We start from the raw sequence: 27,156 nt of genomic DNA on the forward strand, positions 1-27,156 counted from the left end.
AACCTCCAAAACACCAGGGGGCGCAGTCGGAAGCCGGCCCACCTAGTTCCCAGGCGCGCGCTCTCCCTCGCCGAGCGGGGCTAGGCCACATCCTCTAACCCAAGAAGCCACGTCAGAGTTCCACGCTGACCAATCAGAACCGAATATGCGCTAGCGGGGGTGGGGCTGCCAAGGCCGGAGGAAGATGGCGGCGGGGGCGAGGTGAGGCGCTGGCAGTAGAAAGGGATTCGGGCGCGGGGGACCGGGCACGCGGAGCGATGGCTCGCGCCGCCCGCAGGGGTAGATAAGGAGCCGCGGCCCCGTGGGTGTGGGAGGGAGGGAGGGAGGGGAGGACGGACGGGCGCCCGGAGAGTATGACGGGGCTGTACGAGCTGGTGTGGCGGGTGCTGCACGCTCTACTCTGCCTGCACCGCACGCTCACCTACTGGCTCCGCGTTCGGTTCGGCACCTGGAACTGGATCTGGCGGCGCTGCTGCCGCGCCGCCTCCGCCGCGGTCCTAGCGCCGCTTGGCTTCACGCTCCGCAAGCCCCCGGCCGCGGGCAGGAACCGCCGGCCGCACCGGCACCCGCGCGGCCCCCACCCTCGGCTGCGCTGGCGCGCGGACGGCCGGTCCCTGGAGAAGCTGCCGGTGCACATGGGCCTGGTGATCACCGAGGAGGAGCCGGAGACCAGCTTCTCGGACATCGCGAGCCTCGTGGTGTGGTGTATGGCCGTGGGCATCTCCTACATCAGCGTCTACGACCACCAAGGTGAGGCCCGGCGCGGGGAGGGGGGCGGGGCGCCTCCGACGGCGGGGACCCCGCCTCGGGCTGGGGGACGCGGACACCCCGCTCGCCGCAGCCCGGCCGGCTCGCCTCCCCGGCCCTGGAGCGCACCGTTCATTGCCACATGCTTTCGAGGAAGGGAGAGGGCAAGCTTTAGCGAACACCTACCGAGTCCCTGAATTCGGCTCCATAGATGTTGGTGCATTTAGAAAAACATTCCTTATTCCTCATAATGCCCCGGTTAGGGCGAGTGGTATTTGTATGCCGTTTCACCAGCGAGGGAGCTGAGGATCAGGGACGTGCACTGATTTGTCTGAAGTCACACAGGTAGCAGAGGGCTTGGCGTTCCTATTACTCCTGCACAGCTGCCCTTTTGTGACAATCAGTGTTGTTTCCGGAGGGAGGTTCGAGGCCCCGATCCGACGGCGCGGCCCGGCGGTGGGGGTTCGGGTTTCCCTTGAGCGGCTGGGGATGTGGACTGAGCCCCGGGGAGGCGGGGCGGGGCGGGCAGGAGAGAGAGCGGTCACCCGTCCTGGGGCGGGTCCCGGGGCCTCGGGGGCCAGCGCTGCACCGGACACAGCCGGTGTCCTCCCGCGTTTCCATTGAGGGAATTTCCACAATCACCACGATCAGGCGGCCACTCACCCAAAGCATCGGCCGGGCCTGATCCTGGGAACCTCACGTTTCATTCCACGGACCCTCGGAGGAGACGCGTGGCCGCCTGAGTGACAGGGGCTCTGATGAAATGTCCGGAGTAAGGAGCTCCCAGGAGAAGCGGGGAGACCTGTGCAGGGGAGAGAGGAGGTGGACGCGGAGCCTGGGAGGGAGAGGGGGCGACGAGGCGGAGGAAAGCTCTGATGGTCAGGTTTGGGTTTCAGTCGAATCCTGCAAACAATGGACTTTCCTTAGAGATAAAGATTTGGTGGAAAGGATGATGTCGGAGTGGGTGTTGAGATGAAGGACAAACTAATGCTTTATTCTTTGTTTAGTAACTTGAACTACCACTTTCATTCTCTGTTCAATAAATTTCACAGAAGCTACAACTTGATTCTAATCTTTAAAATCAAGATTTTAAAGCCAGGTTTAAGTGTGGGTGTTGTGGTTGGTTTTTTTGTTGTTGGTTTTGTGTGTGTGTGTGTGTGTGTTTTTCTTTCCCAGAAAGGGTGGGTTGAGGCCTGACTAACTTCACAGGCTATTTGAGTAATCTTTGACCTATAACATTTCTTGCAGCCAGAAAGTAATACGGTGACTAGATAGTCTGCCATCAACTGACGATTTGCCCTGTAGGGTAAAGTTGAATATACTCGGGGGCTAACATTTCTTGGCACTTGCCAAAGAACTCTGCAGAGGAATAGAAATCCTGAGACTGTTAGAGGCCATACAGCCTCTGCTCAAAGCAATACAACAGATAGACACATTGCCAGGGGAACAACATAAGTGAAACAAATTGAAGTTAGCTAAAGCCTTTAAGCAATGTGGCGAATTGACTTAAAAGTGAATCACTATATCCAGGTGATTGTTTTGAAACAAGGGCCCTGTACCTTCAGTAGGAAAGGAAAATGTAGAGCTGACTGGTTTCACTTGGTGACTGCCTGCTAACCAGATTACAATGTTCCCACACTTCCTGGTTCCTGCAATTCCTGTTACTGAGTTGCTGGTGGAATTCAGAAGTATCCTGTGTCATATTCGCTAAAAGAAAACAATTCGTAATGAAAAGGAAGAAGTCAACCTGACCAAGTATTGCCTGACAACCGGAAGGAATTTTACAGAGCATTTTCAGTGAATGAACTGAGCACTTTGTGTCCTACTGTAAAAGCTGTCTTAATTATTTCCTCAGGGATAGGAATAATTTCGTTGTTTAAAATAAGAGACTTTCCAGTTACCCATTCTTAGTTTTTATTGATTGACTGGGTCTTTCATTCATTCATTTACCAGGTGACAATTGGGCATCTATTAAGCACCAGATACTGCTCCAGACAAGGAAGTGTAGCAGTGAACAACATAAGAATTCTTATGTTATTGGTAGCCTGACAAATATTACAAATGAGTAAAATATGCAGTGTATTAGGTCATAAGTGTAAGAGGGAAAATGCTGGGAAGGGGGATAAAACGTTGAAAATCAATGATGGAGATGGGGTGATAGAGTGGCTTAGGAAAGCCTCAATGACTTCCCCCCTTATAATCCCTTATTGAAATGGTTTTAAATGTTTCCATATGACAACATAGTAAAGGCAATCAGTATGACAGATTAATTTTATTTTGGATTGAAGCTTTGGAAAACTGCCTCCTACTCCACCACTTTGCAAAGTTCAGAGCTAAATATTTATAAAATGTGCCGCAAAGCCTGCTCTGATATAAAAATACTATATGTATGTTCTTGGAATTCTCTAACCAACAGTCTTTCACTCACAATGAATATGGTTGTGAAAGGTGTGAAGGAGCAAGCCATGTGGATATGTGAGAAAAGTTGTACTTTTCAAGGGAAGTACAGATTCTTAAGCTTTACTCAGTTTTCCCTAACAAGCTTATTTTAGCTATTTCTTTTTAAAAAAATATATTTTATTGATTTTTTACAGAGAGGAAGGGAGAAGGATAGGGAGAAACATCTAAACATCAATGAGAGAGAGAAACATCTATTTTTTTTTTTTTTGAGAGTTTTCAATAATAATTTTTATTTCTTAAAGTATTACAAAGAGTATTACATATGTCTCCTTTTTCCCCCCCATGACATTCCCCCGGCCCCTACCCCCCCGCTCCCCCCCCCCCCCCCGTGTCTTGTGTCCATTGGTTAATCTTATATGCATGCATATAAGTCCTTCAGTTGGTCTCTTAATCCCCCCCCAACCCTCCCCAGGCTCCCCATTGTAGTTTAACACTCTGTTCAATGTTGCTCTGCTTCTGTATCTACCCCTGTTCATCAGTCCATACTGGTCCCCTTTATTTGTCCCAACCTCACTGGAGTAGTCTCAACCTCACCAGGGCCGTCTGAGCCTCACCAGGGCCGTTTCAACCTCACCTGGGTCGTCCCTACCTCACAGGGGCCGTTTCAACCTCACCGGGGTCGTCCCTACCTCACCAGGGCCGTATCAACCTGACTGGGGTTGTCGCTACCACACCGGGGCCGTTTCAACCTGACCAGGGCTGTCCCTACCACACCGGGGCCGTTACGACCTGACCAAGGTTGTCCCTACCTCACGGGGGCCGTTTCAACCTCACCGGGGTTGTCCCTACCACACCGGGGCCGTTTCGACCTGACTGGGGTCGTCCCTACCTCACGGGGGCCGTTTCAACCTGACCGGGGTTGTCCCTACCACGCCGGGGCTGTTTCAACCTGACTGGGGTTGTCCCTACCACACCAGGGCCGTTTCGACCTGACTGGGGTCGTCCCTACCTCACGGGGGACGTTTCAACCTCACCGGGGTTGTCCCTACCACACCGGGGCTGTTTCAACCTGACCGGGGTTGTCCCTACCACGCCGGGGCCGTTTCGACCTGACTGGGGTCGTCCCTACCTCACGGGGGCCGTTTCAACCTCACCGGGGTCGTCCCTACCTCACGGGGGCTGTTTCAACCTCACCGGGGTCGTCCCTACCACACCGGGGCCGTTTCGACCTGGCTGGGGTCGTCCCTACCTCACGGGGGCTGTTTCAACCTCACCGGGGTCGTCCCTACCACACAGGGGCCGTTTCAACCTCACCGGGGTCGTCCCTACCTCACCAGGGCCGTATCAACCTGACTGGGGTTGTCGCTACCACACCGGGGCCGTTTCAACCTGACCAGGGCTGTCCCTACCACACCGGGGCCGTTACGACCTGACCAAGGTTGTCCCTACCTCACGGGGGCCGTTTCAACCTCACCGGGGTTGTCCCTACCACACCGGGGCCGTTTCGACCTGACTGGGGTCGTCCCTACCTCACGGGGGACGTTTCAACCTCACCGGGGTTGTCCCTACCACACCGGGGCTGTTTCAACCTTACCGGGGTTGTCCCTACCACGCCGGGGCCGTTTCGACCTGACTGGGGTCGTCCCTACCTCATGGGGGCCGTTTCAACCTCACCGGGGTCGTCCCTACCTCACGGGGGCTGTTTCAACCTCACCGGGGTCGTCCCTACCACACCGGGGCCGTTTCGACCTGGCTGGGGTCGTCCCTACCTCACGGGGGCTGTTTCAACCTCACCGGGGTCGTCCCTACCACACCGGGGCCGTTTCGACCTGGCTGGGGTCGTCCCTACCTCACGGGGGCCGTTTCAACCTGACCGGGGTTGTCCCTACCACGCCGGGGCCGTTTCGACCTGACTGGGGTCGTCCCTACCTCACAGGGGCTGGAGAGAAACATCTATTAGCTGCCTCCTGCACACCCCCTACTGGAGATGTGCCCTCAACCAAGATACTTGCCCTTGACTGGAATCGAACCTGGGACCCTTCAGTCCACAGGCTGGTGCTCTATCCACTGAGCCAAACCGGTCAGGGCATATTTTAGCTATTTCTATAGAGATATTTAACTTAGAAAAATATTCTAATGCCAGTTTTATTGAGTGCCTTCTGTGATATACAGCACTGGAATACAAAGAAGTACAAGAAATGGTGTCAAGGAGTGTACACTCAAATTAGGGATATCTGTTAAAAATTATTATAAGCAAATATATAAATGCCAGTGAGTGGTATTTTTTAAATGAATATTCATTTTGATTATAATTGCTGTAAATTATATTTAATCCTTAGACTAAAAAAATCCATTGATATTTCCTGTGGTTTGACTACTGCCAGCAAACTGATCCTTTTCTTTTCACCTGCTTGCAATATTACTTAAGTGTAATGATTTCTGCTAGTAATTCTTTTATCCTTCAGAAATTTGAGTCATTTTCTCAGGAATTTCTTGAGCTTAGAATTCTAGTATGGAAGGAAACTTGGCTGTTTTCTCTACATGATTATAATTCAAGAAATAACTAACTGGAATGGTATAAAAATTGGAGTTTGGGGACTTTTGATAGATAGCCACAGAGTTGCTATGCTTGCCTAGGTCTCACCTCAAGAATCCCTAGATCCAAGGTATCTGGATATATATTATCTTCTGTGATGGAACCTGTTCATATTGCCCAGCTGTCCTGGTGCCATGCTGGGAACCTCACTGTAGGGCAGTATTTTCAAAACAAGGACCATCTGTGAGTGAGTCACTAGGGATGCTTATAAGAAATACAGATTCAACACAGTTATTGATCAGACTGATTTAGGGAATGGGACTTGAGCATCTCTCTTTTATCAAATGATCCTTAGGATGCATTTGTGTGGCCCTAACACAAATCTCCCTGCTACTTACATCAAATTATTCATCCTTCCTGATTTTTTTCATGAGTGAGGATAACGTGGGGTGGGTCTTAATATTACTTAGGATAAGTTTGAGTGATCTAGAACAGCGGTCGCCAACCTTTTGGACCTCGTGGACCACCAGTTGGCAACCGCTGATCTAGAATGGGGCATTGACTTCTTTGTGAGAATTCAGTAAAAGACAAAAGAAATCTATTGTAGCTCTTTTTAGTGTTACTTCCATAGTTGTAAATCCAAGAACTGCTGTGTCTTATGAAATGGTGTGGGGTACAGAATTCTCACTCAAAAGATCTGCCCAGTGTACTGCCAACCTTCCCAACCTGTTTTTCACTCTTACACGCCTTGTGCTGCATCCGGCATTAGATCACTTGATGCTCCTTCCTCCTGAAGCTGCCTCCTCTCCTTTTCCCAGTAAATGTCATCTCCCTGCTGAAAGGCTATTGTTGATCCTTGTAAGTCCCTTCTAACACCTCGTAGGGTAGTCTGTCTCTACTGGTTTCCCCTAATCTTGGCTCTATCCTTGAATCTCCTTAGAGTGTTGTACATCTCTAAAGGGACTTGTGTTCTCTATTCTGTAAAGTGGTAGTGTATGTATACTGGTATGGGCCTAAATTTCCTTCCTAGAGTCTAAGTTCCTGAGATGCTATTAATCTTCATTTTTCTTTCTTCTACAGAGTGTAGCTGGTGTGATGTGTGTAGTCAGTATGTATTTCTTGAGTTGAAAGGAAAACTGTATTTTCTGTAATAAGAATAATGAACTGAGTTATAAGTTGTTTCTCAACACAAATACTACCCAGAAGCCTTAAAATAATGGAGGAAAATGAACATAGTTTTTTCCTTATTTACTTATTTGGCAAACTGAAACATGCTGTTAGCAGATATGATTTTATTAAGAATTATTTTTCTTATTTTGAAATATAGAGTTGCCAGAAGTGTTAAAAGGGGAAGTATAAATTTGATTACATTTTAATATACCGCACAATACAAACGAGTGTACCTGGCTTCCCTTACTTGGTAACTCGTGTACTAATAAAGGAGCATTCTCTTTCTAATCTTTACTTTTGTCTGATTCACTTCCAGCACAGCATTTCACATTTATTTTAGTGTTCTGGAATGTCATCTTCTCCTTTTTTTGCCAAAGAGCTAGTTCCTTGTCAGGAGGCTAGGAGAGATCCTGTGTGTCCATTCTGACTATCACCTCCTGTAAAGCCTTTCTCTACTGCTTCATCCCCAGTTTTGCTGTCTTTGTTAATGTTTGAATGACCGCATTCTTTGAATACACTTCTGTTTTACCATACTGCCCAATCAATGTATGAAAATAAACCTTTACTTAATAGCAATAACAACTCTGTTAAACACTTACTGTGTACCAGATACTATGCAAGAAGTACATTAAGTTCTTAGCAGTTTTACACATCAAGACACTGAGACTTAGAAAGCAAGAACCCATACCTAACAAGAAGCAGATCTAGAATTCGAACCAGATTTTATTCCAGAGCTTTTGTACTCAACTGTTATATTGGTAAGACTTCTACTGGTAAGAGAATGTGACCACAATGCAATCACTTTTAGTAGTATTCCTGATTATGTCAGGTCATCTTAAAGCCTTAATAAAGTGGCACTTATCTACAGGTGATGGAATGGTTGGTAAAGATATTTAAAGGCAAATAGAATGTTCTTCATACCACTATTATAAATGTTCATCCTGTGAATCATAGGAATCACTTTCCTTTTTTAATCCGATGGATTTAATTTTATGGGGCTCCTACTCTGTATTGAACTATTTATTTGTCAGGTCATCAGAGTCTTTGAAGACAGTTGCATTTTTACATGAGCAACCAGAGACGGAGAGAGCCCAGGAGGCTTGTTCATTTTACACATTTCTTCTGCGGAAGCACTGGGACTGAAAACCCAGCACTCATTCTGCTGCACATGCCAGCATTACATGTGTCTGTTCCCTTGCTACATGCTAATTCCAGCATAATTGTTTTCCATGAGGTATCCTGGGGCGCCCTTGAAGTAAAGCTGTTTAATGGGTTATAAGATGTATTATGACTGCTTCATTCATCTAAAATTTTAATTGCAGCTTTTTATTTTATTTTAAATAATTGCTTTATATGTTTTCCTCGCTGACGTTTGCCTCCAGTAGTGGTATATTTGATGGTTAGAGAATTATTATTATTTTTTTTAAAATCTTTATTGTTCAGATTATTACATTTGTTCCTCTTTTTTCCCCCATAACTCCCCTCCTTCCAGCTCCCACCCCACCCTCCACCCTCACTCCCCACCCACTGTGTTCATCCATAGGTGCATGATTTTTGTCCAGTCACTTCCCGCATCTCCCACACCCCTTTTCCCCCCAAGAATAGTTAGTCCATTCCCTTTCTATGTCCCTGATTCTATTATAATCACCAGTTCATTCTGTACATCAGGTTATTTATTCACTTGATTCTTAGATTCATTTGTTGATAGATGCATATTTGTTGTTCATAATTTGTATCTTTACCTTTTTCTTCTTCTTCCTCTTCTTAAAGGATACCTTTCAGCATTTCATATAATACTGGTTTGGCGGTGGTGAACTCCTTTAGCTTTTCCTTATCTGTGAAGCTCTTTATCTGACCTTCAATTCTGAATGATAGCTTTGTGGATAAAGTAATCTTGGTTGTAGGTTCTTGGTATTCAGCACTTTGAATATTTCTTGCCATTCCCTTCTGGCCTGCAAAGTTTCTGTTGAGAAATCAGCTGACAGTCGTATGGGTACTCCCTTGTAGGTAATTGAGCCTCTTTCTCTTGCTGCTTTTAAGATTCTCTCTTTGTCTTTTGCTCTTGGCATTTTAATGATGATGTGTCTTGGTGTGGTCCTCTTTGGATTCCTTTTGTTTGGGGTTCTCTGTGCTTCTTGAACCTGTAAGTCCATTTCTTTCTCCAGGTGGGGGAAGTTTTCTGCCATTATTTCTTGAAATAGGTTTTCAATATCTTGCTGTCTCTCATCTTCTGGCACTCCAATAATTCTGATATTAGACCGCTTAAAGCTGTCCCAGAGGCTCCTTACACTATCTTCACACTTTCGGATTCTTTTTTCATTTTGCTTTTCCAATTGGGTGTTTTTTGTCGAATCTTTGGTTTGATTCTTGAGCTCCTCTGGTCTGCTATTGGGTATAATATTCTTTATTTCAGTCCGTGTATGCTTACTTTCTAATTTCTTTATCGTAGCATCGAGGGTCTCATTAGTTTTCGTGAGGTTCTGCACAAATTTATGGCAAGCCCTCAAAATTGCGATTCTTAGCTCCATATCCTCCATTTCTGTCATGTTTTTTTGTCTCCGCATCTTTTATGCTTTCTTGGTGCACCCCCTTGTGGTCTCTGTGCGCAGTCTTGTTCTAGCCAAGCCTTAATTGTTGTAGTTAACACTAGAGGGATTTGACCACCAGGCCGACTGGCTGTAGGAATCAGCTGTGCGGGAAAACGTCTGTCTTCTGGGGAGGCGCTAATCCAGCCTTTGCCTGAGGCGATCGGCAAATGGCTGTGCGCAGGGCTTGGGCGGGGCGGGATCAACAGGGCGGGGGGAGGGAGCCGCTATGGCCGCTCTCAGTCCGTCCCCAGGGGTTCTGCCTCTCTGTCCCAGCAACCGCTGCAAACCTCGGAGGGGCCGTAGCCAGACAGTCCCGCTTCTCCCGTTTGAGTCTGGGTCCCTAGAGACTCGCCCGGATCTGTAGCCCAGAGTCTGAGACTCACTCCTGATTGAAAACGACAACCGCGCCCTCAGCCGCCAGCCCGCTTTGCATGCGCACCACCGTACCTTTAAATTTTCCACACTGCGCCTCCTCTGAGCCTCATAATGCTGTTGTTTTTGCTTCTAGTTGAAGAGTCTCTCCTCAGCCAGCCTTCCTGTGGTTCCGGTTGATGTCCGTTCCGACTTTTAGTTGTATTTTTGAAGTGGTTGTTTACGGCGGCAATCTCTGGTGTTCACCTATGCCGCCATCTTCGATCCCGTGAAATCTTATTTTTGATGATGGTTAGAGAATTAAATGAGGGCAACCACTAGGTAACTTACATAGATGTCTGGTTTAAAAAGAAGAAAGGTAGGCTACTTGAGTGAGTCCACCTATTTACAAAGAGCTATTACTTTGATTCCATGGCTGGAGAGATGCTTCATAACTAAGAGATATTTCAGTGTTTATCTCACTTTTCTCCCCTTGGATGTTAGATGTATTTAAGGCAGTGGTTCTCAACCTTCCTAAAGCCGCGACCCTTTAATACAGTTCCTCATGTTGTGGTGACCCCCAGTTTCATTGTTACAAATTGAACATAATTAAAGCATAGTGATTAATCACAAACACAATATGTAATTACATATGTGTTTTCCGATGGTCTTAGGCGACCCCTGTGAAAGGGTCGTTCGACCGCCAAAGGGGTCGTGACCCACAGGTTGAGAACCTCTGATTTAAGGGATACGGGTAAGATTTGCTATTGAACACTTGCCTAATTAAACTCCTTGTTACTTGATATTAAGTTTAAAAAAGTATTATGCCATGGCTTTGTGACCCAGTTAATGTGTAGATCAGGGGTTCTCAACCTGTGGTTGAGAAGGACCCTTTCACAGGGGTCGCTTAAGACCATCCTGCATATCAGATATTTACATTACGATTCATAACAGTAGCAACATTACATTGCTATTGAAGTAGCAGCGACAATAATTTTATGGTTGGGTCACAACATGAGGAACTGTATTTAAAGGGCCAGAAGGTTGAGAACCACTGGTGTAGATGCTTGAGTATAGTATAGGTAGTGTACATATTGAAATCTATAAGCAATTCTACAATGTCATTTTAACTAACATACTAGAGATTTTTTAAAGACTCCTATAAGGTTCCTGAGTACAGTATAAATCAAATAGGTGGATAGGGCATACTTAATTCCCCTTCCCTTTGAAATGTTTTCTCTCCAGCCTTCCGTGACATCACATATGGTTGGATTTCTTCGTTTCTCACTGTCTGTTTCTTCTCAGCCTTATGCCTAGTTTCTCCTTTTCTCCACTTCGAAATGTTGGGGCGAAAGAAGCATGATACAGAACTGCATGATCACATATGCCAGTATTACACATGCATGTAGACAAAGACTCAAAAATATTAAAAATTAGAAATAGTTGTGTTCTAACGGTAAGGTGGATGGATGGTTAGGGGACATTCCTTTATTGTCTAAACTTTGAACATCTCATATAGTTTTTAATATTAGAATTTAAAGCAGGTATTTCTTCAGATATAAAAAGAAGTACATTTGACCCTCAAAGTACATAGTAGTGTTTATTAAGAGATACCAAAAATATTGTAGTCTTTCTGAGGTCCAGCCTTCCTAGCCTAATATTTTATCCTTTCATGGAAACTTGATTTTTGTGGGTGTGTGCATGTGTGTGTTTTAAAATTTTTTGGTTCTTCCATATTATCTTTTCTATATATATTTACATGTAGTTTATACTTGGGAAATTGAGAGAGCAACAAAACATAATGTAAAATTCTTTAAATCATTGCAGCCCGGCCGGTGTTGCTCAGTGGATTGAGCATCATCCCATGCACCGAGAGGTCACTGGTTTAATTCCCGTCCAGGGCATATGCCCGGTTGCAGGCTTGATCCCAGTGGGAGGCATGCAGGAGGCAGCCGATCAATGTTTCTCTCTTATCAATGTTTCTACCTCCCTCTCCCTTTCTCTCTCTATCTAAATATCAATAAAAACATATTTAAAATATATATAGGGGTAAGACACCATCATAAATCAAAGAATAAAATGTATTTTTTTAAAAAATTAAGAAAAATGAATCATCATTGCAAAAACTTATATTCCTAAGTCATTTTTTAAAGAATTTATCTGTTAGCCCTGGGAAACCTTCTTCAAAAGCTTTTTAAAAACAAACTGTAGTCCTAGTTTTTTTCAAAAGATACTATTCATTTGTAAAAGGTCAGTTTTATTTTATGGAGTTTAATTTTTTTGAGAGGAGAATTCAAAATTTAATAGTAAATTGGGTTCATCATTCTTTATCAGTGTTAGAAATAGTTACTGAACTGAATAATTAGAAACCAGGAGACCTGGATTTCATGCCAAACTCATATCATTTTGGCATTAGTTTAGATTCTATGAAAGCAAACAAGATGAATTATGATATGAGAAAAAGAATTTCCACATCACCTTGGTATTGCTAGAGGAATTGCCTATTGCAGTCCAAGGCGCACTTGCATGTTGTTGCATTTCTTTAGTATCATGTGAAGTGTGTGTGGTCTTTGAATCCTGAAAAAAATGGTAAGCTTACAATCTTGCTTATGTATAAGTGAAATAAGTGCCATAGAATATAATCAGGTTTCCGGAAGGGGTTCAAGTTACAAGGTATCAGGAGTCATCTTGCTGATAATCTGTTTTATCTATGCATTTAGCATTTCTCAGACACTATACTTTTTTAATTTCATCTCTTTATTCAAACCAGCCAACATAAATGTTCTGTTTAAAATAACTTTATGAAAGTCTTTATAAAAGGTTCTTTGTAATTATGCCTCTATACAATATTCTTTTAAACATAATTTCTGCTTATGTGCAATAAGGAAGTATCTGCTTTTATTGTGGGAGGTTCCTGGAAACATTAAAAAAAAATTCCATTCAGTGACTTGTTCATTTAGGTTTTGTTGTTGTTAGGTGACATTTTGTGCACTGATAATTCAGTTTATTAAATAAACATTGTGGAAGGTGCTCTAGGGGAAAAGAGATAAGTAAGACACTAGTTCACAGCTAAGTACAGTTTAGTTGGGGGAGAGGGGTTAAGCTATAACTATAATAAAATGTAGAATATTAGTCTATCAAGGAATTTGAACAAATTGTGTGTATTTGGAGGGGGTGAGAGGAGGAATGAGGCACATCTGTCTGGTGGATTGAGGGTAAGGGACATTTCAGCTGGCCTGTGAAGAATTAGTAGAATTTTACAGGTGTGGGGCTGTGTAGGTCACGTAATAAAGGTTGGAGGCTGGCCTCACTTCCTGTGTTTTTGGAGGAAAGGAAGCAATCTAATTTGCTGGCAATATGGTACTATAGAGACATAGAAAGATTAATTTATTTCATAAATACAAAGTATTCCTAGCCACCAAGTGCTGATCTGAGCAGCTTGTTCTTAATATATTCAGAATTTGGGGAGCCATTGACGATATTAAAGTTGGAATGTGACAGGATTGAAGATATGCCCAGAGAAGATTAATCTTGTAGTCAGTCTGGCAATACATGAGAAGGGACAGGAAAGACACATTAGAAGGTGGTTGTAATATTATAAAGAGGACTATTTCTTGAAACAGTGGGGACAAAGTGTTATTGGAGAATTATGTGGATTGCTCTTCTCCATTGCTAGTGAGAGTGGAGTTTTGGGGTGCCATTGGAAAAAGAATTTCTGGAGGCCTCCAGGGAGAATAAGATGTGGTATAAAGCTTTATTTGTGTGGAATTATATCCCTCAAGTTGCAAAGTCTCATTTCCCTTAAACCAGTCCTAGAAAAGGTGCAGTTGGGGATCCAGCAGAGCTAAAAGCAAAGCCAGTGTCCAGAGTTTGTGTTCCATGCTGAAGCTGGGTCCCATGTAGCATCAGACTAGTTAGAGTCCATTAGTCCACTGTGTGTGGGGTCCCCATGGCCGTGAGCCATGTAGGCAGATGCAGGAGCGTGAGAGTACACCCGCTGCCACAAGAGTCCCAAGAGAGCAAGAAGGAGGGAACTCCTTTGTTCAGGAACTTTACTAGTATATCTCAAATCTTGTTGCACTTGCAGTGGCCACGCCTCTTCTGGCCAATGACCACCCCCAGGAGTGACTGACAGGTAGTCATCTTCTCTACGTCACCCAGACCTTATTATGGGCGTACCTGTTATATTCAGTCATTGTTCCTTTCCAGTTAATTAATAACTGGGTTAAATACAACGATGTCAACTGGACAAAAGGAAATGGGTACAGGGAGCATTGCTGTATATGGGTTCTGCATATTAATAGGGTGCTGATGAGGTGGTGGTGATAATGCTTGAGAGAGAAGATGCCTGGAGTGACTGGCAGGTAGTGATGCTTTTATTAGAAGGGCTATTTATTTATTTATTATATTAGTATTTATTAATTATATAAGTAGCAGTTGTGATTTTAAATGTTGTCCCACCACCCTTATATATTTACTGTTCTCATATAGCCTATTCAGACCACCCACTTTTTTTTTTTAACTTGATGTAATACAAGTGCTTGAGAGCTAGCTTTAAATATAAGCTGCCATATTTTAGATGTGTTCATTTTCAGATGCTTACTAGTATATCTCAAAACTTTTGGGTAAGATTAGATGTTTGAACTGGAAGCGATAGGAACCAAATGCTAATCCTGTTTTTACTTCAAATTTTAATGTTCTGTTCATCATGGATGTTTAATTACTGAGTTTTGGGCACCCCCTTAAATTTTGCTTCACTCATCTTACCCTGTCCTGGTCTGGAGTGGTTTTAAAATCCTATGAGTAACTAGGATCAGAGGAGGAAGAACACGTGGACAGAAAGAGAGGACTGACCTAGGGACAGGAACAGGGTGGGAGGTGGGGGAGGGGTTGGAAAGAGGAAAAGGCATGCAGTCCAAAGTGAGAAGGGCCAGTCAGGGAGCAGATTGAGAATGGAACCAGGAGAGGACATTCAGACAAGCTTGAATGAAGATAGGATTTTGAAGAAGCAGGGTGGTGGTCATTAATCTTAACATAAAGGTTGAGAAGGAAAGAATAAAGATTGAGAAGAGGTGGCAACTGTTTTGCTGATGAAGAATGTCATCCATTGCATTGGAGAGGGCAAGAGTTTCTGAAAAGCTTTGCCATTTTAATCTGGAGGGGTAGGATAAACAGATTAATTAACATTTTATTTTTAATAAACATGCCTGGCAGTACTGTTGTAGAAATTTGATGTTTTTAAATTAAGAAAATTTTGAAATATGTATGCCTTCTACCATTTATAACTACAATATAGACGAAAGGGTGATCTAATTATTATTTCTTCTTTACTTGCATAGGTAATTGGAAATCTTGTAATAGTTATAAACCTGTATCAAAAATTTATATGCTATTTTTTTTTTTACTTGTGACTTTTGTTTTGGACTTGAGGATAATGATTATATCCAAATATACCTGTATTACTACACAAGTATTACTATCCTAAATACTTACTCAAATAACTCCTGACATTAATCACCTTCTTTAAGAATTTTCTTTGTGTTTGGGAATATATTTGTTGTGTTTAATCTTGCTCTGGACATGGGTGTTACAAAATGCTCTCCTTTATCTTTCTAAGCTTAAAGTCTTAATGATTGTGGACTTTTTTTTTTTTTAAATCCTCACCTTAGGACATTCTTAGACAGACAGACATCAACGTGAGAGAGAAACAACAATCAGTTGATTGCCTTCTGTAAGTCCCCCAACTGGGGATTGAACCTGCAACCCAGGCATGTGCCCTGACTGAGAATCCAACTGGCAACCCTCCATGTGCACAGGACAGTGCTCAACCAACTGAGCCACTCTGGCCGGGCAATTGTGGACTTTTTTATGGAGCCACATTCTTAGCCCTTTGCTCTTCTCCATGTGTATGATGTGCTCCTTTACCTTTGGAAATTGTATTTATTATTTCTTGTGTGTATGGCTCTCACCTTAAGGAGGATGATTCCCAAATATATATCTACATCTTGATCCTCCATTTTTTTGTTATGTTGCCTTCCCAGCCCCACATCTAAAAAATTCTCCTAATTCTTCAGAGGCCAGCTGAAAAGTCACTTAATCCTAACGAGGCCTTTCCCAGTCCCCGAGCCAATCTCTGACTTGCCATCTTCTTTCAGTAGAAGCTCACTTGTTGAGTGTCTCTTCTGTACCAGGCACTTTGCTAGCCCCTAGTAAACAAAGCAGTAAGATTCCTACTCATGTGATGCTTATGTGACGACCTCTTTTGAACATCTTTCCCTTGTGTCTCTTAGTCACTCTTACAATAAACCCTTACCTGAATATTCTATAATCAGTTATGTAAAAGTAAACTTAGCTTTTCCTTCGAACCAATTCTCTTTGTAGACTTTCTCTACTTAAAAAAAAAAAAAAAGATGTTCACATAGTCTGTCACCAAAGATTAGTCATGGCATTTTCTGTTTTTACCTCTAATTAAGTCATATTCTTTTTTTTTTTTTTTTAAATATATTTTATTGATTTTTTACAGAGAGGAAGGGATACAGAGATAGAGAGTTAGAAACATCGATGAGAGAGAAACATCGACCAGCTGCCTCCTGCACATCTCCTACTGGGGATGTGCCCGCAACCCAGGTACATGCCCTTGACCGGAATCGAACCTGGGACCTTTCAGTCCGCAGGTCGACGCTCTATCCACTGAGCCAAACCGGTTTCGGCAAGTCATATTCTTTATTCTATCATTTCTTCCTTTGTAGTGAATCCTTTTCCATTGCTTCATCAAAATATGTATAGACTTCTGCAGTAGTCTGTTTACTAGCCTTCTCTTTACTGTTACCAGGTTAATTTTCCTGAATAAATACATTTTCACACATTCCACATTGCTCAGAAATTGTTGGTTGCCCTTTGAGCAGACAAAATGAAATAAAAATTAGGACTATCCTTTTGCCCCTTTTCACAGATCCTTTGCACCAGCAGCCTTTGTCGGTCTTTTGAGCATTCCATGTTTTTTTCTTAAGCATTTTCTCCATGTAAATGTTCTCCCCATTTTCTTCTCTCAAATCTTATTTTACAAAGCCTTTCCCCTACCAATAGAGACTGCTTTTGTCTTTAAACTGCTATTACACATACACTACCAAGTTGGCATTTATATATAGCTTTAGAGGCCCGGTGCATGAATTAGTGCATGGGTAGGGTCCGGCTGGCCTACCCCAATTGGGCCCAATCAGGCTGGTGGGAGGGGGGGAGAGGAGCTGAGGGAGGTTGGCCAGCCAGCCCCGCCCCCTGTTTGAACTCCTGGTCAGTTGAACTCCTGCCTGAGGGGACAATTTGCATATTAGCCTTTTATTATATAGGATATTCAGCAACTTCTGTGCTGTTTTTATATATTTATTACCTTCTCTCTCTCTCCCAGTTAATCTTTGAACTGTTTTAAAATTATATCTGACTGAGAGGAATACTTGGTAAAGGCCAAAAAGGAAGGTTGGCTTCTTTGAAAATAACCAAAAACTTATTTGTTTTTATTTAGAGCTCTTTATATTAGTTTTACATTAAATGTATGTCACATTTATAGTTCCTTCATCCTTTGTTGAATTTAATTTTTTAAATTGTTATTGATTGATTGATGTTTTTAGAGAGAGAGGCGGAGGGAGAGAAAGAAATACCATTTTGTTTCTCCACTTATTTATATGCATTCATTGGTTGATTCTGGCATGTGCCCTGACTAGGTATCAAGCCTACAACTTTGGTGTATCAGAATGATGCTCTAACCAACTGAGCTACCTGGCCAGGGCTGAAGTCACTAAATTTTGCTAGTTTTATCTATTTTCTACTTTTTACATAATTCATATTAGTCCCTCTACTATTAAAAAATCTAATCAAGTTGAGGTTATGGTTCTGAATATACATAGTAAGTCTGCAAGGAAATTCCATGAGGGTGGGAGTCTGGAAGATACGGACTCTAGACCACTGCTGCAGTTTCTAAATCCTTGGACAAGACCCTTAAGGATGTTGTGTCTCAGTTTCATAATCTGTAAATAAAGTTGTCAAGTAAATGATCTTAAGTCTTTATGGGTCAAAATTTCTGTCATGTTTATATTGACACTACATAGTTACTCCTGTTTTGTTTTTTACTTTAGCCTGAAGCCAGGCTCTTTATATTAACAAAGTTCTGTTGTTATATCTTCCTTTCAGATTCTAGTTTAATTACTCATGACTACTTCATTTGGCATTTGTTCGGTTCTGGATCTAGCATTGTTTTCACAGCAAACACACTATTTATTAGAGAGATAACTTACCCTCATTTGGATTTACTTGCTTTTTTTTTTTTTTTTTAGGTATTTTCAAAAGAAATAATTCCAGATTGATGGATGAAATTTTAAAACAACAGCAGGAACTTCTGGGCTTAGATTGTTCCAAATACTCAACAGAGTTTGCAAATAGTAATGACAAAGATGATCAAGGTAAGCCTGAATATAAAATTGAATATCTAACAAAAGCCGATGTGTTTTGTGGTTGAGGGCAAATCCTGTCACTCATTCATTCATTCATTCATTCCACCCTGTTGGTGTTTATTGTCACCATCTTTAATCATCAGATTTAGACTTTTCTTCATTTTGGTAATTTTTTTAAAAGATGATTTTATTGATTTCAGAGAGAGGAAGGGAGAGGGAGAGAGGGATAAAGACATCAATGATGACAGAGAATCATTGATTCGCTGCCTCCTGCCTGCCCTCCAGTGGGAATTGGGCCTGCAACCTGGCATGTGCCTCTACCAGAATTGAACCCTGACCTCCTGGTTCATGGGTCGATGCTCAAACACTGAGCCACAAATGGCCAGGCCATCTGTTAATGATCTTCAGAAAAAGATAAAATTATGAATTCCATAGATATTAAAAAATAAACACATGTTAAAGATTTTATTTCACTCGTAAGCCACGAGGAGCCAGGCAGATTTTATACCAGTTCAAAGAATCCAAAGAACGGACACCTTTCTAGATCAGGAATATTGAAATGGTTTTTAGTGGGGTCGGTGGGAACCTCTGTAGACAAGAGTTTGGCATTGCTACTACTTACCTCGAGTCCTACCAATTGTAAAATAGCTTAGATAGAATCATAAATTTGATTAAGTGCGTATGTATTGTAAACAATGCATATTCCATAAAACACTTTTTTTTTGTCTTCAGTCCCGTGTTACTGCTAACTGCTATGATTGTAGATGCCACTTTAGACTTATAGAAATTGAAATTTATTCTATAATTAAAATTCCTATTTGCTAGAGGATTTCTTCACAGAGACAAGGTCATTCTGCATACTTTAAAGAGAAGGCAGTATATAAATACATACACAAATGTGATGTGTGGGTCCTTTCAGAGGAAAGTAGTTTAAATATATTTTGATATGGAAATTGAAGGGCTTAAATGATTCTTTTTTACCGTAAGAATTGTACCTTTATTTAGGTCTGAATATAACATATCTTGAAACTGATTTTGAAATATATCTGGAAAAGTATGTTTTTATTAATGTTTTGTTTGTGTTTTCCTCCAGTTTTAAATTGCCAAGTGGCAGTGAAGGTCCTGTCCCCAGAAGATGGAAAAGCAGATATTGTACGAGCTGCTCAGGAATTTTGCCAGTTAGTAGCCCAGCAGCAAAGTAAATCCACAGATTTGGATGTGCATATGTTAGACAGTTTACTTAGTAAGTCATATATATTCATTTTTAATTTTGTTCCACAAATATACAGTATGAAGAATATCTAGGTTCCTTTCACATTTTAAAGCCTGATGTTGTTGTTGTTATACATGTTGTGTTTCTGAAGTTTAAGATCCTATGTGAAATTGGTTTTGAGAAAATGACATTCGTAGTCAACTCACTTGCATGAGGACTTACTGGTAAAGGAGAGGACCTAAGAGGATTTGTAGCAGGGGAGTGATGCATATTCTTATAAAGGACTTCTGCCTGTTAGCCTTCCTCCCTCTGGGATGTTTTTCTGTACCAACAATGAGTTTTATAATTCTCCAGACACCAACTGGGTGTCCAACAATTCAGTTTCATTCCAGTACTAACTACCCAGAGTTAGTGTTAGAGTCTAACAGGCTTAAGAGCTCCGTCACACAAGACTGCCCCCACTTCAGTCACCAGTTGTAATTCTCTGAGCACCTGTATTTGGGATCAATCAGCTATAAATAGGGGGTTCCCATGACTCCCTCCTAAAGTTTGATAATTTGCTAGAATGGCTCACAGAACTCAAAAGGCACTTATGTTTACCGGTTTGTTGCAAAGGACACAATGCGGGAAAGGCGTACAGGGCAAGGCTGTAGTGGGAGGTGGGCGTGTGGTAATGCAGCCTCTCACATAGATATCAGGTAGCCATGCCCCCTCTGTGAAAACCACTCTCATTGTGTCTACCAACCGAGAAGCTCCGAATCTTGTCCTTTTGGGGGGTTATGGAATCTATTACCTGGCACCACTGCTTAAATCTTTTTAAAAATGATTTTATTAAAGAGTTTCATTTTTATGAAATCCAACTTATCAATTTTTCTTCAGTAGATCATGTATTTGGGGTCATGTCTGAGAAACTTTTGCCTAATTCAAAGTCGCAATTATTTTCTATGTTTTCTTCTAGAATTTTTATAGCTTTAAGTGTTATATTTAAGTCTGTGTTCCATTTTGAGCCCATATTTGTGAATGGTGTGAGGCATAGGATACCAGTTTTTCTTTATTAAAAAGACTAACTTAACCTTTCCCCCTTGAATTACTGGGCTCCTTTGTTGAAAATCAGTTTACCATAAATCTGCAAGTTTATTTCTAGGCTTTCTATTCTATCCCATTTCTTTCTATTCTATCCCATTGCTCTGTATTCTGTCCTTATAAAGCTACAGTGTGTTTGATATTCAAAGCATAAGAAGCCGATTTGATGAAGGGGTTTTGCCCTTGGTCATTTTATTTGCAAGCAGTGCATGTTAAGTTTGTATGTATTTCTTTCTTTTCAAGGTTCAAATGGTTTTCCTGATCCTGATGTAGTACTGAAGTTTGGGCCTGTGGAGAGCACTTTAGGCTACCTTCCCTGGCACATCAGATTGACTGAGATTATGTAAGTAATTAAAAGTGCTCTGACTTTGGTTCAATTCAGCAGGAGTTTCTGGGGCCTAGTACTGTACTACTTTTAATGGGTATTCCCCAAAAATTGCAATACTAGATTCTTTCCCCAGGTATTTCACAGTATCATTGGTAAAAGAAAGACATATAAATGCTCAGACACGAGAGGGTATGTTTGTGCAAATGTTAGGTATTGACACCAAGTATCATAGGAGATCAGGAGTGAGATATCTCTGTGGGCCAGAATTGTTGACTATGTTGAAAGGATGTGACTTGATCTGAAGATGTAAATTGGGTGGAATTTTGTAACTAGAGGAAAGAAGTGTAGGGGACGGGCAGTGGTGGGGGAAGCTGGGGTGCAGAGGATGCTCATTACATGTCAGAGATGGAATGAAGGAACTGGCCACACCAGAGCCGGGCCTTAGTGTTAGGTAGTAGTGTGAGATAAAATCAAATAATTTGGGAGTGGAGACATTGAGAACACTTTAAATAGCAGCAGAAGGGATGCATATCATTGTTTGGACAGGCAGATGGAAACCATTGAGCCTGGGGATGATGAGGGAATGGTGACCCTGGAAGATTTGTTTGGTAACTGGAACAGAGCAGATTGCATTTGGGGGAGGATGAGGTAAACACACCAGTGAAGAGACCATAGCTTAATCTAGGGGAGGATACAGTGAAGAGGATGAAATTGCTTATTTTGAACAGTTGGGTAAGCTTTTTGTATAAAGGGCCCAATAGTAAATATTTTAAGCCTGCGGGGTCCTACAGTCTCTTGCAAGATCTCCTCTGTTGCAACTACTTAACATTGGCTAGTATACCTAAGCAACCACAGGCAACATGTGAACAAGCGTGACCACATTCCAATAAAACTTTATTTACAAACACAGGTAGCTGGTTCTTGGGCTGTATTTGTCCATTTAAAACAAAGGAGAGATTTAGGAGCGTTAAAATATATTTAAATTCTGGGCTTTAGGAGAAAAAATACTACAAATTCTATCTCATGAGAAGTATAATTGCAGGCCTGGCACTTCACTAATTATGATAAAAGAAATGAAATGACTCCTCTAAGTTTTTAAGCCTAAGTGACTGGGTAGATTATAGAGCTATTTAGAGAAGCGGAAAAGTGAAGGGAGCATTGACTTTAGAAGGGAAGATGTTGAATTCAAGAGTAAGATGATTTGGAGGCCATAGTCTGTTTAGATGGAAACGTGTAGAGGGCAGAAGAAGATGAAGAGTTGGTGCTTGGATGAGAAATCAAGGCTAAAGATGAATCTGGGGAGTGTCAGTGTCTTGGAAGTAGAAGTAGGGAACCTGTGAGAGTAGAGGACCTCTCTAATGGGTACAGAGAGGAGCACAAAACCAAGGGGTCAAGTGCCTCAAGCTCAGGGGCTGGAGGGGAAAGGGTGTCAAATAAGTGGCAGAAGAGCAGCAGCATGTTAGAGTGAGAAAGGGCTGTAGATCACGTGAGGTGGCCGCCTCATTTTGTAGGCGAGTAAAGTGGAAGAGACATTGCTCAGGCTTGTAACAAAGTGGAATTAGAACTCAAATGTGCAGACTCTGGGTTTCCCTAGGGTGGTGCTTATTTCTCTTGTCTCCTTTTCTCTAGAACTTTCCATGTCATTTTCCATGCCTTTCAGGTGGGAGTAGTTTAGAGGAAAAAGTGTGTTTTAAAACAGATCTTGGTTTAAATCTTAGCTATCTATGCAGCTCATTAACATGATTTTGGAAAGCTATTTAAACTTCACTCTATTTGTAAAATGGGCTGTTAAACACAGAGTTGAGGACTTAAATCTGATAATGGACATCGGATATCTAGCACATACAGGCTTTCCTCGTGGATCTTTGTACTGTGTCTGTCAAAGCTCTACATCTGTTACAGCTCTGCATTATATTGAGGTTTGCTCTGTATTTGTCTATTGTCCACCAGACTGCAAGCACCCAGATGCAGGAAAATGTCCTAATATGGAAGAGAAGGGTGAGCCCTGACAAAGCCGACCAGGAAGTAGGACCACTTCGGAGGCATGGGGGTGGTGGCGCTAAGTGCTTCCTGAGGAGTGGCAGGAGATGAGACTGTGGGAAAAGGGGGTGAAATGAGGGGGGCTTAGGAAAGTGGTAGTTTGAGGAGGACATTTGAAGCAGGCTTTAGCAAGAAGAATGTCAGTAAATTTGTCCTTTGAGGATGTCATTTTAGTAGAGTGAATAGGATAAAGGGTTGATGGTAGTCAAAGAAAGGATAAAGATGATATGTCAGGCCTATCTCAATAAAGCTGGGGTTGTGGAAGAAAAGGTAAAGTATAGCAAAAGAGAACCACAGGGGCCAAGAGGAGTTCATACATGGCAGGTTTGCTGAATCCTTTTCTCTAGTGCATGAATGTGGCTCTTGTACAATAGCCAGGTGTTTGGCTCTAATAGTGTTTGGAATTTCCAAAGCCTCACAATAAAGCTGTATAAAATAGAGATTTATAAAAAATGTTAATTACTGAAAATTACTTGTGTTTAAAATACTTAAAGGGGAGCCCTGACTGGGTGGCTCAGTTGGTTGGAGCATTGTCCTGTACACCAAAGGGTTGTGGGTTCGATTCTGGGTTAGGGCACTTGCCTAGGTTGTGGTTCAATCCCTGGTCTGGTGAGTACTGGAAGCAGCCAATTGATGTTTATCTCCCTCTCATCCTCCCTCCACCCTTTCCTCTCTGAAAATCCTCAGGTGAAGATTAAAAATAAATAATAATAAAATACTTAAAGGAAACCCTCCAGCTATAGGTTCACTCTGCCTGTAAAGTCCTTGTCTTCACACTGCCATTGTCCCCTTGAGCAATTGGAAATGGTGGACGTAGATGTCGTTTATTTATGGCTTCAGTCTGTCACTGTGCAGGGATGCTGTGCCGCTCTGCCAATGCCAAGCCTGGCTTTCCTAAACCATTAAAGTAGTACTGGCTTTACTCAGAGAGGAGCTCTTGAAGTCAATGAATGAAATCCTATATAAATAGATCTTCAGCTTTGCATTAATCCTACTTAGAGGTTCTGAATCGCTATCTCACTACAAATTACTTTTCTCTTATTGTGGAAGGAGAGATTGTTTTTCACTTGAACTGTTTCACAGTTAATAATCATTTAGTAGAAATGGTTTGTATTCTCTATATTTACAGTTTACTTTCTTCTGTCCTTAACTTCTCTTTGGTCATTACCCTTCTGGTTCCCCCTCCAAATTACAGTATGTCATCTAATTGCCTCTTTTCCCCTGTGCTTCCTTTTTAGCTCCTTGCCTTCCCACCTAAACATCAGATATGAGGACTTTTTCTCTGCCCTTCGTCAGTATGCCGCGTGTGAACAGCGTCTGGGAAAGTAGTGATCCCTGGCTGCATAATTTGATTTCAGGCTTTTGGAGAAAAGGACCTAAGTGATTCTGATGTTTACAAAGCAACTATGAAACCCTGTACACACCTAGTTTATAACCCTCATAATTTATCAACAAACACAAAAAAGTGTCTTACTTGAGAGTAAGTAAGTGTGAGTGTGTGTGTGTGTGCGTGCGTGCGTGCGTGTGTGTGTGTGTGTGTATGGAAATAAACTTATAAATGGGAAGTGTTAGAGAAGGAAATACATGGACTTGCACCTCTGAGCAAGCAGCAGTAATGTTATAGGAGCTGAAATTTCAGTTTTAAAGCCTTCAGCCCCAACTACTTCCCTGTTTTTGTAGGGATGTGAGTGGATGTTTAGAGCTGTTAGATTATTATTTTGGAGGGAGGGGGGATTTTTTTTTTTCAGTCTTTCCTGATGACCAAACTTTAATTTTTAAGAATAATATATTGACTTATTAAATGGAAGCATTATGAGTTTGAGGGATTTCCAGAGGAATGGAGATCTTTATTGCTCACGTGTTAAAAACTTGCTCACCATTGAAGCCCAAGGAATACCTGTTTTCAGATACCCGTCCTTTTTCATCTCATCGTTATTGTCAAACAATGTGACTGGAGAGTGTTAATCCGCTGTCTTTGTTCTGGGATATGAAGATCACTTGAAAAGAACTCTTACAACATTGAAATGAAGAATTAAAGAATTTTAAAAATTTAAGTATTAGGCAATCCAGAAAAGGTGAAGAAGTTGGAATCTGAAAAACAAAGGTGGAAAGTTTGGATTTTGTTGTTTGATGGATAGTGTGCTACATAGTATCCAAAGTTATGTTAAAATAATATTTCCACTAACTATTTGTTTAAAATAAGCATTTGAGAGAAATTATAAGGCAGCTCTTTTCCTCAAAAGTAACCTGTTCCTCTTTGGAATCACACATTTAGGACCATGTTAGTACCCAGGGTTTTTGCTCAGTAAATCCTGATGGTGACTTTCTGTAAAAGACCTTTAAGTGAGATTGAGGGCTGTGTAGGTAATAAAACATTACCAAAGGCTACAAAAGTAAATTAATTCTACGTGTTCTCTTTCATGACAGAGAACAGCACTGGTTCTGTTATCTTTTTTAAATAAATAAATGATTTTTGATAGGTATTTAATATTTCTTTCCTCACTGCTGATCCTTGAACAGAAACCATTCTTTATATTTGATGGACAGTTTTCTGAAAAATCTTAACTGTATAATAATTATTTAAAATTGTACATTTAGAATGGAGAAATTTAAATAGTAGGTCTCAAAAGTCTGAAAAATAGCAGAGAAGACTGGATTTGGAAAGCAGATCTGGAATTGCTTGTCAAATTGTGAAGGTATGGATTACAAAACCCCATTTATGATTAAAAATATACTTGAAATAAAATTATTAAACTAAATTTTGGTTTAGTGATATTGCTTTGCACTTCATTGTTCTTTTAACATTGTAAGACTTTTTTTTTTTAAGTCAGTTTATTGCTGAAAGTTTTATATGAAGCTACAGCATATCTCTGAACTTGACCAGAGAATTTTTTATTTCTGTTCCCCTGTACAGTGATTCGTGTTCTAGTGAGAATTTTTTTTGCCTTAAAGACTGAATTTATGGCTTTTATAAACATGTGTCTGGAATATGTATAGCTTTAATGAATTAAGTGTAATGGGCCCAATTGAAGTGAAAAGATATAATATTTGTTAAAACGACGTTAGTCAAATAAGTTACCCACTGGGATATAGCCAAAGTTGCTAAAGGTTTAATAATTGTCTTTTACTTTATTTTCTTCCATTTTGTAGCAGTATAGTGCTACACACCAGAGTGAATCTATAACCTGTGACTTAAGTTTATTATAGTCCTAGGAAGAGACCCTGAAAACAAGTTGCTAAGGATTCTGAGTTCAGATATAGGCATTCCATATCTTTCTCCTCATGGGTTCAACTACTAGTACAATCTCCACAACTTGAATGGCATTGGTCATTCTGTAATTCCTGCCAAAATTATCACTAGTTAACGCATTATCCGGGCTCCCTTGCACTCCCAAGAAGAACTGATAATTTTAAAGGAAAGTGTTGTTTGTCTTTATGTTTATTGAAGGATATTGTTTAAATATCTTTTAAATACTTTATTGACACTCCCCATAATGGAAAAATTTATCAAATTAAACCCACATTCTAGATGGCAGCTTGGAGCATAGCAAGAAGTCAGGGGTTGAAAACTAGTCCCAATCTGGTTTGATTTTGTCTTTTAAAAATGATTACTGTTAGAAAGTTTGAAAGCTGGTTTTGATGCTAATAGCAAATTGTGTATATTGTGACTAAGGCATAATAGCCTGTCTTAAGAGAGGGAGGTGTTGTTAATAAACAGTGCCAAATACACTGTGCATATCTACAAATTAATCTTTGAATGTATGTTACTTGATAGCTCCCTCCTCCTCCTGTGTGATGGTTCCATGCCTAGTAAGATCCTTGTGATGTTTTGTATGGCTGTAGACTTTGGTGACATGTAAATAATGTGCAAAGCAAGTTTTTATGATTAAGGAATCAAATTTATTGAATTTTATGATTGAAAGTTGAAACTTAACATGTATGAACAAAACAATAAAAGAATATACTCTTTTCATGGACTATATGATTATGTGAATGCTACATTTATTCTAAACATGTAGGACTTGCAGAAATGGAATGAGAAACTCCTATGACTATATAGCAATACTATTTTTTTAGATGATATGTTCTAGATCAGGGGTCCTCAAACTACAGCCCACGGGCCACATGCAAATACAAATATTGTATTTGTTCCCGTTTTGTTTTTTTACTTCAAAATAAGATATGTGCAGTGTGCATAGGAATTTGTTCATAGTTTTTTTTAAACTATAGTCCGGCCCTCCAACGGTCTGAGGGAC

The 27,156-nt window shown here is 41.4% G+C and overlaps 1 protein-coding gene across 1 annotated transcript; it reads left to right on the top strand.

The window, feature by feature from the left end:
- Positions 1-342: 342 nt before the first annotated feature.
- On the top strand, positions 343-26,882 carry NUS1 (NUS1 dehydrodolichyl diphosphate synthase subunit). Its single transcript, XM_070417550.1, has 5 exons — positions 343-750; positions 18,120-18,245; positions 19,330-19,479; positions 20,776-20,875; positions 24,139-26,882. The coding sequence occupies exons 1-5, from the start codon at positions 354-356 to the stop codon at positions 24,227-24,229; spliced, it is 864 nt and encodes a 287-aa protein (XP_070273651.1). The 5' UTR covers positions 343-353; the 3' UTR covers positions 24,230-26,882.
- Positions 26,883-27,156: the final 274 nt, after the last annotated feature.

This window comes from Myotis yumanensis, unplaced genomic scaffold, assembly GCF_028538775.1.
Source record: "Myotis yumanensis isolate MYYU_CA2020_CCGP unplaced genomic scaffold, mMyoYum1.0.hap1 SCAF_6, whole genome shotgun sequence".
NCBI classification, from domain to species: Eukaryota; Metazoa; Chordata; class Mammalia; order Chiroptera; family Vespertilionidae; genus Myotis; species Myotis yumanensis.